Here is a 12,595-nt window from a genome sequence, read left to right on the forward strand (position 1 = left end):
TAACTGGAACAGCACTCAGTTGAGCGCATATACACTACATTACCAAAAGTATGTGGACACCTGAACATCGAACATCTCATTCCAAAATCATGGGCATTAATATGGAGTTGGTCCCCCCTTTGATGCTATAACAGCCTCCACTCTTCTGGGAAGGCTTTCCACTAGATGTTGGAACATTGCTGCAGGGATTTGCTTCGATTCAACCACAAGAGCATTAGTGAGGTCGGGAACTGATGTTGGGCAATTAGGCATGGCTCGCTGTCGGCGTTCCAATTCATCCCAAAGGGGTTCGATGGTGTTGAGTTCAGGGCTCTGTGCAGGCCAATCAAGTTCTTCCACACCGATCTCGACAAACCATTTCTGTATGGACCTCGCTTTGTTCACGGGGGAATTGTCATGCTGAAACAGGAAAGGCCCTTTCCCAAACTGTTGCCACAAAGTTGGAAGTACACAATCGTCGAGAATGTCATTGTATGCTGTAGCGTTAAGATTTCCCTTCACTGGAACTAAGGGGCCGAGCCCGAACCATGAAAAACAGCCCCAGACCATTATTCCTCCTCCACCAAACTTTACAGTTGGCACTATGCATCGGGTAGGTAGCGTTCTCCTGGCATCCGCCAAACCCAGATTCGTCCGTCAGACTGCCAGATGGTGAAGCGTGATTCATCACTCCAGAGAACGCGTTTCCACTGCTCCAGAGTCCAATGGCGGCGAGCTTTACACCACTCCAGCCGACGCTTGGCATTGCGCATGGTCATCTTAGGCTTGTGTGTGGCTGCTCGGCTATGGAAACACATTTGATGAAGCTCCCGACGAACAGTTGTTGTGCTGATATTGCTTCCAGGGGCAGTTTGGAACTCGGTAGTGAGTGTTGCAACCAAGGACGATTCTTATGATTTTTTTTACAATTTGCGATTTTTACACACTATGCGCTTCAGCACTCGGCGGTCCCGTTCTGTGAGCTTGTGTGGCCTACCACTTCGTGGCTGAGCTGTTGTTGCCCCTAGACGTTTCCACTTCACAATAACAGCACTTACAGTTGACTGGGGCAACTCTAGCAGGGCAGAAATTTGACAAACTGACTTGTTAGATAGGTGGCATCCCATGATGGTGCCACGTTGAAAGTCACTGAGCTCTTCAGTACGGCCCATTCTACTGCCAATGTTTGTCGATGGAGATTGCATGGCTGTGTGCTTGATTATATATACCTGTCAGCAATGGGTGTGGCTGAAACAGCCGAATCCACCAATTAGAAGGGGTGTCTGCATACTTTTGGTCATGTCGTGTATTGCTGCAGAACAGTTTTCATGTTTTATCCCACTGAAAGGCCGGATCTGCATTCAGACCTGAACTAAGATTTGCAATCTTACCTTGTCACCTACCCAACTTATCCACCATGTTTTGTCATAACCCGTCCACAACGTTTTGAAATATTGTGCTATACAAGTATATCGTTTTTGGCCCCATCTCTGAATGCTGAAGAAGCACTTGAAATTCAAAAATTCTCTATCCGGATCCGGATACGGATCTTCACCAAAATCTAATCAATTCATCCTTGTCGAAAACCCAACCTTTCCACCAAGTTTCATCCGAATCCATCCATAACATTTTGAGATATCCTGCTCACAGACAGACAGAGACAGACAGACAAACAGGGGTGAAAACATAACCCCCAACCACCTTTTTATTTTTTATTTTTAAAGTTTATCTTTGGTTACCCCACATGCTAACAACTTCTGCAGTGAACAGCTTCCATGTTTCAAATTTAGGATTTCGTTATTTTCTGAGTTGTTTTCTTGAGAGTTTTTCATGACTAAGTATTTATAACGATATGGTACTTCAACAAATGACAAATGCACTAATGTCCCTTTCCTTGCCGCAGCCTCTGGTAGACCACCATGCAACCCCAACCCGGTGTCCAATCTCATCCAGCTCCCATACGACTGCTTCCAGGTGCACAGCAATTCAGCGTTTGTGGACGTGGGCTGGTGTCCCAGCCAACCATGCACAAACAACCGCCATTTCATCCTAAACTGCCACGATGGCGTCACTTCCTGCTGTGGTGTCACCAAAATGAAGGAGAAGCTCATTCAGTGCAAGGGATATACACTCCCTACCAAGGTGATAACAGAATGTGGATGTAAGAAGTGCACGCAGGCCAAAATTATTGTACGAGGACATGCTGTGGCAGAGGACAATGGGGAAGCACTCCGATTTGGGAAAATATTGATGGGAGATGAGCGAATAGGAATGACGGGCTACAAGGGAACGTTCAACCTTCAGGTTCCGCCGAAGACCAAGCGTTTGGTGCTCACCTTTGTTGACCGTCTCGGTATATTTGTCACAACAACCAAGGTACTTCCATTTAACAAAAATGGTGGTTCAATATTCCATGAGATAAAGATGCAACGAAAGAAACCACCAGTGGAAATCGATTCCTCAGTCACAAACACACTCACTCTGAACGACATGGATAAAGCAAATCCAATGGGGCAGATCGAGATACCTGCAAATGCCTTTTACCGTACCAACGGGAAGTTGTACAATGGCACCGTGCAGGCAAGTGTAACCTTTCTAGATCCACGCAACATGTCAAGTATTGCGGCAGCTTCCAGCGATTTAAACTTTGTCAACGACGAAGGAGACTTGTTCCCTTTGCGTACCTATGGAATGTTTTCAGTTGATTTCAAGGAGGAGACAACCCAGGAGTCGCTGGACGTTGGGAAAGTGAACGTGTATCTCGATGCAGCACAGGTCACAATGCCTGAGCATCGTGGAGCCATGAAACTCTGGTCACTAAATCCAGTCACAGGCATCTGGGAGGAAGAAGGTGATTTAAGGATGGGAAAAGTACGCAGAAATAAGAGAGAGGCACGCACATTCTTGATCGGCAACATGGAAATCCGAGAGCGCCGTCTGTTCAACCTAGATGTCCCAGAGGCTCGCAGGTGCTTTGTCAAGATGCGTGCATTCCGCAGTGATCGGTTCATCCCCACTGAGCAGGTGCAAGGTGTGGTCATAAGCCTCATTAACATGGAGCCACAGCCTGGTTTTTCGGCCAACCCAAGGGCCTGGGGTCGCTTCGATAGCGTCATCACAGGTCCTAATGGTGCCTGCCTTCCAGCTTTTTGTGATTTGCGACAACCAGATGCCTACACAGCTTTTGTCACTGCAAACATCGGTGGAGAAGATTTGGAAGCCGTTCCATCCAGCCCAAAGCTGAATCCCAACATGGTGGGTGTTGAGCAACCATACCTGGGTAAATTAGCGTACCGTAGAACAGACCATGATGACCCAAGGCAAAAGAAAACGGCTTTCAAAATAAACCTTGCCAAACCGAACCCAAACTCACCGGAAGAAAGTAACGGTCCAATTTATGCTTACAGCAGCCTGAAACAGTGTGAAGAGGCACCTTTCAGTGACAATCACTTCAGGTTTTTTCGGGTTGAGGAAGACAGGTACCAATTCAACACAGTTCCTTTCAACGAGAATGACCTCACAACATGGACCGAGGACTATCTCTCTTGGTGGCCAAAACCCATGGAGTTCCGTGCTTGCTACATCAAACTCAAAATCTTGGCCTCAGAGCAAGTCATGGTACGCTCACGCAATTTGGGTGGAACACACTCGGAGACTGTCGGCAAGCTTTATGGCATTAGAGATGTCCGCAGTATCCAAAGCACCCCGAAAGAAAATATCTCAGCTGCTTGTCTGGAATTTAAATGCAGCGGACTTCTCTTCGATGAAAACGAGATCGATCGCACGATGGTAGAGATATTACCACAAGGTGACTGTCGACGTCAAAGCATCAATTCCCTGTTACAGGAATACTTGATCAACCATCCACCACTCACTATCAACAATGAAACCCATCTCTTCAAGATGTTCGCTCCACTTGATCCCTTGGGCCACAATTATGGTATTTACACGATGACTGACCAGGACCCCAAGTTGGCCAAGGAGATAGCCCTTGGCCGTTGCTTTGAGGGTTCTTCAGATAGCGCTTCACGTGTGATGAATCCGGACAACGGAGTTGGAGTCACATTTTCTTGCTCTTACCGTGATGTCGGCCACTCAGACCTCTTTAAACGTATGCAGACATCACCGGCAGCTACCCTCGCTGAGATTGGACAAGATATGGGGCGCATGAGAACATCCGATTCGCAGCAGCGGCGTCGGACACAACTTCGCACCCGTGGTGGCGTGCGGGGTCGTCAGGTATTGGAGCGGCTAAGGCAACGAGTGCGGAGCGCACAGGAGCGACAGCAGCAGCGGATCGGCTCCTAAAACACATCTGATCAAGACAGTCTGAAGCTCAACACCTTCAGATTGTTGAGCAAACCCATGGAGTTTGAGCAAACCCAAAAACTCAGATTGGGAGTATAAATGAATTTGCTCCTACTTCAAACAATCGCAGCATTCGGAAGAATTTTTGGACATCCACCAAACATTGGGGATTTAGACTTTACAACTTACAGCAATGAAGGACTCAGAGGAAGCCTCTTGCCACCAAATACAAGTCAAATTGATCAATGTGATTGAAAAAGCTGTGGAACCTACATATTACATGCAAACAAGGAAGGAGGTTAAATTGAGGAGGAGAGGGTTAAGGTAAGGATGGGGAGAAATGGAAAAGGTAGGAGAGTGCACCAGGAGTAAATGAGAGTGATGACGGAATCTGATGAGACTGTGTGGAATACTGAAGGTGGAGGTAGTGGGGTTGCAAGGATAGGGGGGAACAGTCATAAACCATCCATTATTGTGTACGAATGTTTATGATCACACACACAAAAATAGTTTCGCAATTTCTACCAATTTTTTTTTTTAAATCACATGTTTCATCCTCGGTTTTCAGGAATGCCAACAGAACGAGCAATACATTTACAAAAACAATGGTGACATTTCAAAGTTTATAAAAAAAATAATCTTTTGTAATTATAACTCCTCACTCCATGTATGTCATCATGTAAAATTATTTGCTCTTCTTCAACTGTAAATAATTCATTTTTCACCATATAGACTACATAAAGGTTAAAACCTCTGAATAAAGAAGATCTACATATTAAGATAAACTGTGTTAAACATTGTTCCGAAAGTAAACTATTATTTATTGTGAAAATTATTATGAAGTCAGCTCACGACAATAACAAACAAGGCAGGGAAAAGCAAATTGACAACTTTTCTTAATTTGCCAAGTTGGTGATTACTGAGAAAACCGGACAAGAAGACTCTTTATCTGAACAAAAAACAGGAGACTTCAGAGTCCTCTAAATGTGGACATTAGACCTTTGCCCTCCAACTTGGCCTCGTAAAGAGTCTTGCATTCCTCAAAATAACGAGGGCTCATCTATTTAATAAATACGCAGATGTCGATTTTTCATTGTACCCTTTCCTTTGTCCCACTCACTCTGTCCCCCTTATCTCCCCACCTTTATCTCCTCTTTCTTTGATTGAGGTATGTTAACGGTCATGGGAAGCAAGGAGATGCTGCTCTCTTGCTCTGATGAAGGGTGATCGCCCGAAACGTCAGCTTCTCTTGCTCCGATGAAGGGTGATCTGAAACTGTCAGCTTCTCTTGCTCCGATGAAGGGTGATCTCCTGAAACTGTCAGCTTCTCTTGCTCCGATGAAGGGTGATTTCCTGAAACGGTCAGCTTCTCTTGCTCCGATAAAGGGTGATCTGAAACTGTCAGCTTCTCTTGCTCCGATGAAGGGTGATCTGAAACTGTCAGCTTCTCTTGCTCCGATAAAGGGTGATCTGAAACTGTCAGCTTCTCTTGCTCCGATAAAGGGTGATCTGAAACTGTCAGCTTCTCTTGCTCCGATGAAGGGTGATCTGAAACTGTCAGCTTCTCTTGCTCCGATAAAGGGTGATCTGAAACTGTCAGCTTCTCTTGCTCCGATGAAGGGTGATCTGAAACTGTCAACTTCTCTTGCTCCGATGAAGGGTGATCTGAAACTGTCAGCTTCTCTTGCTCCGATAAAGGGTGATCTGAAACTGTCAGCTTCTCTTGCTCCGATGAAGGGTGATCTGAAACTGTCAACTTCTCTTGCTCCGATGAAGGGTGATCTGAAACTGTCAGCTTCTCTTGCTCCGATGAAGGGTGATCTGAAACTGTCAGCTTCTCTTGCTCCGATAAAGGGTGATCTGAAACTGTCAGCTTCTCTTGCTCCGATGAAGGGTGATCTGAAACTGTCAACTTCTCTTGCTCCGATAAAGGGTGATCTGCTGAAACTCAGCTTCTCTTGTTCCGATGAAGGGTGATCTGAAACTGTTAGCTTCTCTTGCTCCGATGAAGGGTGATCTGAAACTGTCAACTTCTCTTGCTCCGATGAAGGGTGATCTGAAACTGTCAGCTTCTCTTGCTCCGATGAAGGGTGATCTGAAACTGTCAGCTTCTCTTGCTCCGATAAAGGGTGATCTGAAACTGTCAGCTTCTCTTGCTCCGATGAAGGGTGATCTGAAACTGTCAACTTCTCTTGCTCCGATAAAGGGTGATCTGCTGAAACTCAGCTTCTCTTGTTCCGATGAAGGGTGATCTGAAACTGTTAGCTTCTCTTGCTCCGATGAAGGGTGATCTGAAACCGTCAGCTTCTCTTGCTCCGATGAAGGGTGATCTGCTGAAACTCAGCTTCTCTTGCTCCGATGAAGGGTGATCTGAAACTGTCAGCTCCTCTTGCTCCGATAAAGGGTGATCTCCCGAAACATTTGCTTCTCTTGCTCCGATGAAGGGTGACCTCGCGAAACGTCAGCTTCTCTTGCTTCCCATGGTTTTGGCACACATTAGTGAAACGTTCTGTTGTTTCCATAGATTGTCCTACCTGTCCACCAACGTCGATCATGGCTGTCCTTCATGTGAAAGTAAAAACACCAACGTGCAAAATTTTCTTTGCAACGTTTCCGAATGTCCTTTTTCACGTGTTGCTTGCTTGGTGCGACAAGAAAGTTGTCCTTTCCCTTCGAGGACCGAGTTGTGGAGCACCCGAGATACTCTAAGGGAAACCTCATGTTGTCCAGGTTGGAGAACTCCGTTCTGTTCTGATGGCGTTGGCTTTGAGACTTGAGGTTGACTTCATTCATAGTTTACAAGGACAACAAAGTGGTGCTTTGATTAATCGACCGTTAAACCGATTTATTTGGCGGCTTTTCATTACAAAAACTGACCGTTACTTGATTGTACAAACGGACGACATTATATTAATGATGATGACGTTTAGATTCGCACACCATCACACGGAGCATCTAACTCTTAATGCAATGTTTGTAAAAGCAATTGATGTATGGTTCATTTTGTATTTAAACTTCATTTGTTTCTTGGGTCGTTTTGCAAAATAAACTGCTTGGAAATTGGATGTTTGTCCTGTCGGCATGGAGAGATATAACCATTGTCGATTATACTCTCTGTAATGTTATCATTGTCATCGGGACACGCACAAACACACTCACTGTATATATATATATATATATATATATATATATATATATATATACACACGAAAGGTGGACACCTGGAGACCTGGGAGAGCTCCGTTTCACCTTCTGGAACCCGCAAATGGAGATAACAACCAATGACACATCCTCTGCCTTCACAAATGGTTAACACCCAAAGGGTCAGCGTCTGCTTGCTTCCCACGGTGGTTACCATGCTTCGATCAACATCCATTCCATTCCAATCCATCATTCTACCTGTCCACCGATGCAGATCAACACTAGCCTTCACCAAGACGACTTGTCCTTTCGACTTAAATAACGTTTGACACTCGTTTCTCTCCTCGTGATCAATGCATTAGGGTAGTTGTTGTTTGGCGGGGTAGGGGAATACAAAGCCTAGGCTCGAGGAAGAGCAGGAAGCTTACCTGTCTGATGGAAGAAACGCACCACACAATGGGACATCAGGTGGACATAAAAAGCGAGGGAATGAATATATATATATTTTTATTAATGGGATTTTGCCGCCACAAAGCCTACAAGGCCACTCGAGGTGGGGGCTACATAAAGGAAAAGAAAAAGCAGAACAACCAGCCCCTTGCACTGAAACAAGACAAATGTAGAAAGTCGTCTCTTCACACAACAAAAAGGGCTGGGAGGGGTGAGATAGTCTGCTTCGAGCCAACATTGCCTCAACCCCCATTAAATGATGAATGATGAAAGAGAAGAGGATAAAAAACATAGCAACCTGGAAATAAGAATGTGGAAAGGGGGAAGGTTAATGGGAGTATAAAAGAACGTGATGAGTATAGATAGAGGATGGCGTGAGATGGTGATGTACTGCCACGATGAAGACTTCGGGGAATGAGTGGATTGCAATGCTTCAGTAGTGCGGCTCCACAAATGGAAGAAAAGAAGAAGAAAGGAAAAGAAGGTGAGCAGCAAGTGTAGATTGTGGGAGTTTAACGAGGTGGGGAGTTACTGGAACCTGTCTCCGATGGTAGAGCAGCAGACCTTGTGCTTCACACCTTCATTTTGCGAGATGTCAATGATGTTGGGAATTGTGGATTCCACAGTATCGAGGAAAGAGATGTGAGAAGCAGGGGAACCAGCCGATAGGGGAGAGCAGTATTCCAAAGAGTTATGGAAAAACACCTCGTAGGTTGTGAGAAGTTCAGATTGACCCAATATGGACTTGGTGTGATGGAGGAGTCTGCGGCTGGCAGATAAATGATCTTCCCAGGAGATGTGGTCACTCATGATTAGGCCCATAAGCTCAAGAGTCTAAACCTCTATGAGTGGTTGGATGGGGGATTTATCGTTGGATTTACGGGATGATCCTTCCAGAGACAAAGGATGAATTCCAGAGAGACAGGATGAATTGATTGGTACACAGCCAACACCCATCAGCTGGCGTGGTGGCATTTGAAATTGCTGTATATGAGGAACAGAGACTTGGAATGGATGGTTACAAGTTTATCCATGCTAGTACAGGGTGGCCTGAAAGTCCCTTTACTCAGCCCCAGCAAAGCATTCATTCTTAAAATCTTAATATAAGGTTTTATTGCAGATTACTAACAATAACTAGAATGCCACTCAGTAGAGCGCAAACTCCCACCGTGGGTTTAGTTGGAATAATACGTTTTGTTTAACATCCACTCTCCCCAAAACAATAAATGAAAAAGAAAGTAAGCCCTAACTGTCAGATAATTTATTTTGAAATATCTCGGAATTGGAGGAGAAAAACATCATTTAAGAATAAGAATAAAAGCTTTAATGCAATAAAACAGAAAAAATCTTTCCCAAAAAAATTCCCCAAAAAAATTCCTGGATCCAGAATAATATCCTGAGCTTCACCAAAAACGAATCAATTCTTCCTTATCCCAAGGGCAATCATCCCACCAACTTTCATCCAAATCCGTTCAGAACTTTTCCAAATATCTTGTTCACAAACACACGAACATACTAACACACACACACACACGGACGGACACGATCCAATACGTTACTCCCTAGCGGGAGTAATAAACCTGAACATCGCAGAGCCAGAACCAGAATTATTTATTTGGTCTGGGAAGCCCATGCGAGGTTTCTTATTCTTCAGCCTCTCTCAACCCTGGGTGAATATGCGATCTTAAAAATAAAAAAAAAGTTGGAATTTTGCCAAATCTGTTTTATTCGTTTGTTAATATACCTCAGCCATTGACAAATCTGGAATTATAATTTTATTTGAGGTTTAAATTAACCCGGGACATTGTGTCAAACGATGCCTGCAAGTCTGTACAGTGTACATGTGATAAATAATTAATCGTCCACAGTCGAAGACTTCTTCTTCACGCAATAACAACTCCCAGCTTCCAAACCGTACATCCAATCATCTTCAAATTTTGCACACTTGTTACTCTTCATGACTTCTACTACAGTATGAAGTTTCACGTCGATCAATGAAGTGGCTCAAGAGATATGTGTTTTTATTATTTGCGTTTAATTAACGATATCTGCCAAACCACGTGACCTAACGCAAATTCCAAAAGGGCATTTTAGTAGACTGACATGCTGAACAGATCTGTGAAGTTTCCCCTCGATTGGATCGCAAATGAGGGAGGAGCTAGGTTTTAAATGTTTGTGCTTAAAAACGTCATAACTCTGAAATCATGTGATGCATGACATCATGCTGGCTGACTTTTTTGTTCGTCATGGGTATGCGATTCTGCCTGCGAAGTTTGGCCTCGATCTGTTCAGGCGTTTTGGAGAAAATAGGATTTTAGTGTTTTTCACTCAAAGATCCAGATAGGAGAATTTTTAAAGTGATTCTTCACCGTTGAGAGGTGGAGCCAAAAATGATATCTCAATATCTCGATATATCGCACAAATTATGACAAAACTATGTGGACGAGTTAGGTAGGTGAAAAAAAACAAGCCGATTATATTTTGGTTCAGGTTCGGATCCAGATCCGGCCCATCAGTGGGATATAAAACGTAAACTGTTCAACATGGTGTAGGTATGTGCTCAACATCGTTTTATCATGTATTATTTATAATGATAATATTAATGATAAAATAAAAAATATTAATACAATCTCTTACCGAACTAGAGAGTTCAAATAACAACAAACCCTATGCAGTGTTCAAGGATAGAATTCAATTTAAATAAGATAATGATTTTAAACATTGTATTAAAAATTCATTCTGGAAATCTTTTACCCCCACCTTATTTAACATGGTACAGTGGCCGACAAAAGTATTCACCCCCTTCCAAAGTTTTCACATTTTGATTCCACCTGAGCTTATTTCGTAATGCATTCAAATCAAACTTAATATATATTGTCTTCACAAATTACTCCAAAGTGATAAAGCTAAAAAATGCAGATAAAATGTGAATAAGTTAGATTAACAGAGAAAATCAGATGATTCTCAGTTGCACAAGTATTCAAACCCTTTGCCTAATTAAACCTAAATCACGTCAGGAGCAAATTATTTGTTTGAAAGGTTAATGAACAAGTGTAATGGGTTTCACCTGTATGTAAAGTGGTTTAATTTAAAAATTAAGCTCACCTACAGAGTTTTAAACCAACAACAAACAAGGCAAACATGAAGACCAAGGCGTTTTCCAAAGAAGTCAGACATAAAGTGGTGGAGAAGAACTGTTCAGGGCAGGGTTATAAGAAGATTTCATAGTCTCTCATTATCCCTTTTTATGGTGAAATCCATCATTAAGTGGAAGACGTATCATACCACCTAGACTTTACATATATCAGGTCATCCATGCAAACTCAGAAACCGGGCAAGCAGGAAACTGGTTAGAGATGTCACTGTAAATCCAACAATGACTTTGAAAGATCTGCAAGGCTCATCTATGTCCGAGATGGGGTTCTGTGTTCATCAATCAACAATATCCCGTTCCCTTCACAAAGCCGGCCTCTATGGACAGGTGGCAAGAATGAAGTCATTACTGAAAAAGTGTTTAGTTTGACCTCTTCAATTAATGAACGAAACCCTTTCGAATTACCCCTTACAATTACCCTCTAGAACCTTTTGTAATTATCGCTTGGAATCCTTTAGAATTACCCTTTAGAGTTCGATGGTATTCTTAGAATAATCACCCCATGCAGTCGACTTGGTGTGAGGCAACTCCTTTTTTAAGTGTTTGTTCCTTTGATCCAATATGGCTGCCAGACCACGTGACCGATAACATCATAAATTTACATTCTCCAAAATAATTGTTGCGTAGATTACGCTCAAGAAATTTCAAATTGATCGGACTAAGCGTTTTACTTGTCGAATTATGATGTCATAATGAAGGCACCATTGACATCGTTAACAACACTTATTCCCCATGTGAAGTTCTTTAGAATGAGCGACATTTCAATTTTCTCCATGAAGCTGTAAACAATAAACATACTACACGAGTCGTCGCATACTATGATGAAATTTTCATGTCAATGGGACCACAAGTGGCCAAACACATTATGTACATATGTAAGAGTACTTACATAACCGATCGCATAACCTCACCGTTTAGAATCCATGAGAATCACCCTTTAGAATAAAACATGGTGGGTTAGAAAGGTTCTTCTTCTTAATTTTTGACGGACCAAAGCCAAAGGTGGGCGGTCCGCTTCGAAAGTCCGCTTATCCGCTTATCCGCTGCAGCGGACTAACGTTTTCGAAGCGGATAAGCGAATCGGAACAACCCCCGGAAACCGAAGCGGATAAGCGTAAGCGGACTACCGAAAAATTAAAGCGCATCGCGATTCGCCAAATCAGCTGTTAGCCTGAGCCGTTACTCTAGAATTGTGAATATTTATTTAAGTGAATAATAAGTGAAACCCTAACAACTCGGCTCTCGCCCAATCTCTTCCCGCTCGAGTTCCGTGATGCTTGGGTAACTCTATTTCTCAGGCAGAACACGCCGCTCCCGAGCTCTGCCTCGGTCGAGCGCGTGTTCAGCTACGGGTCGGACATCCTCAGGCCTAAGAGGTCGGCCCTGGCTGCACCGAACTTCGAGGCCCTCGTCTTCATGAAGGGCAACCTCCAAATCCTCAAGAAGGCCCACGAGGTGGAGGAGGAAGACGAGGACTAGTCAACAGACTGCTAGTCTGTTGATTAGTAGACTCTCTTGTCAAAGAAAGGACGGGCAAATTGATTTTTCTTTAATGTAACTTGC

At 43.5% G+C, this 12,595-nt stretch overlaps 1 protein-coding gene across 2 annotated transcripts in view; it reads left to right on the top strand.

Moving 5' to 3' along the window:
- CILP (cartilage intermediate layer protein) overlaps positions 1–7,344 on the top strand; it is a 31,345-nt gene extending 24,001 nt beyond the window's left edge. For both annotated transcript variants that reach the window (XM_068107665.2, XM_068107666.2), the window contains one exon: positions 1,883–7,344. In XM_068107665.2, coding sequence (XP_067963766.2) covers positions 1,883–4,287 — 2,405 coding nt within the window. In that variant the 3' untranslated portion in view covers positions 4,288–7,344. The remainder of the gene's footprint in view (positions 1–1,882) is intronic.
- Positions 7,345–12,595: the final 5,251 nt, after the last annotated feature.

This window comes from Myxine glutinosa, chromosome 2 (assembly GCF_964187855.1).
Source record: "Myxine glutinosa chromosome 2, kmMyxGlut1.1, whole genome shotgun sequence".
Classification (NCBI taxonomy): Eukaryota; Metazoa; Chordata; class Myxini; order Myxiniformes; family Myxinidae; genus Myxine; species Myxine glutinosa.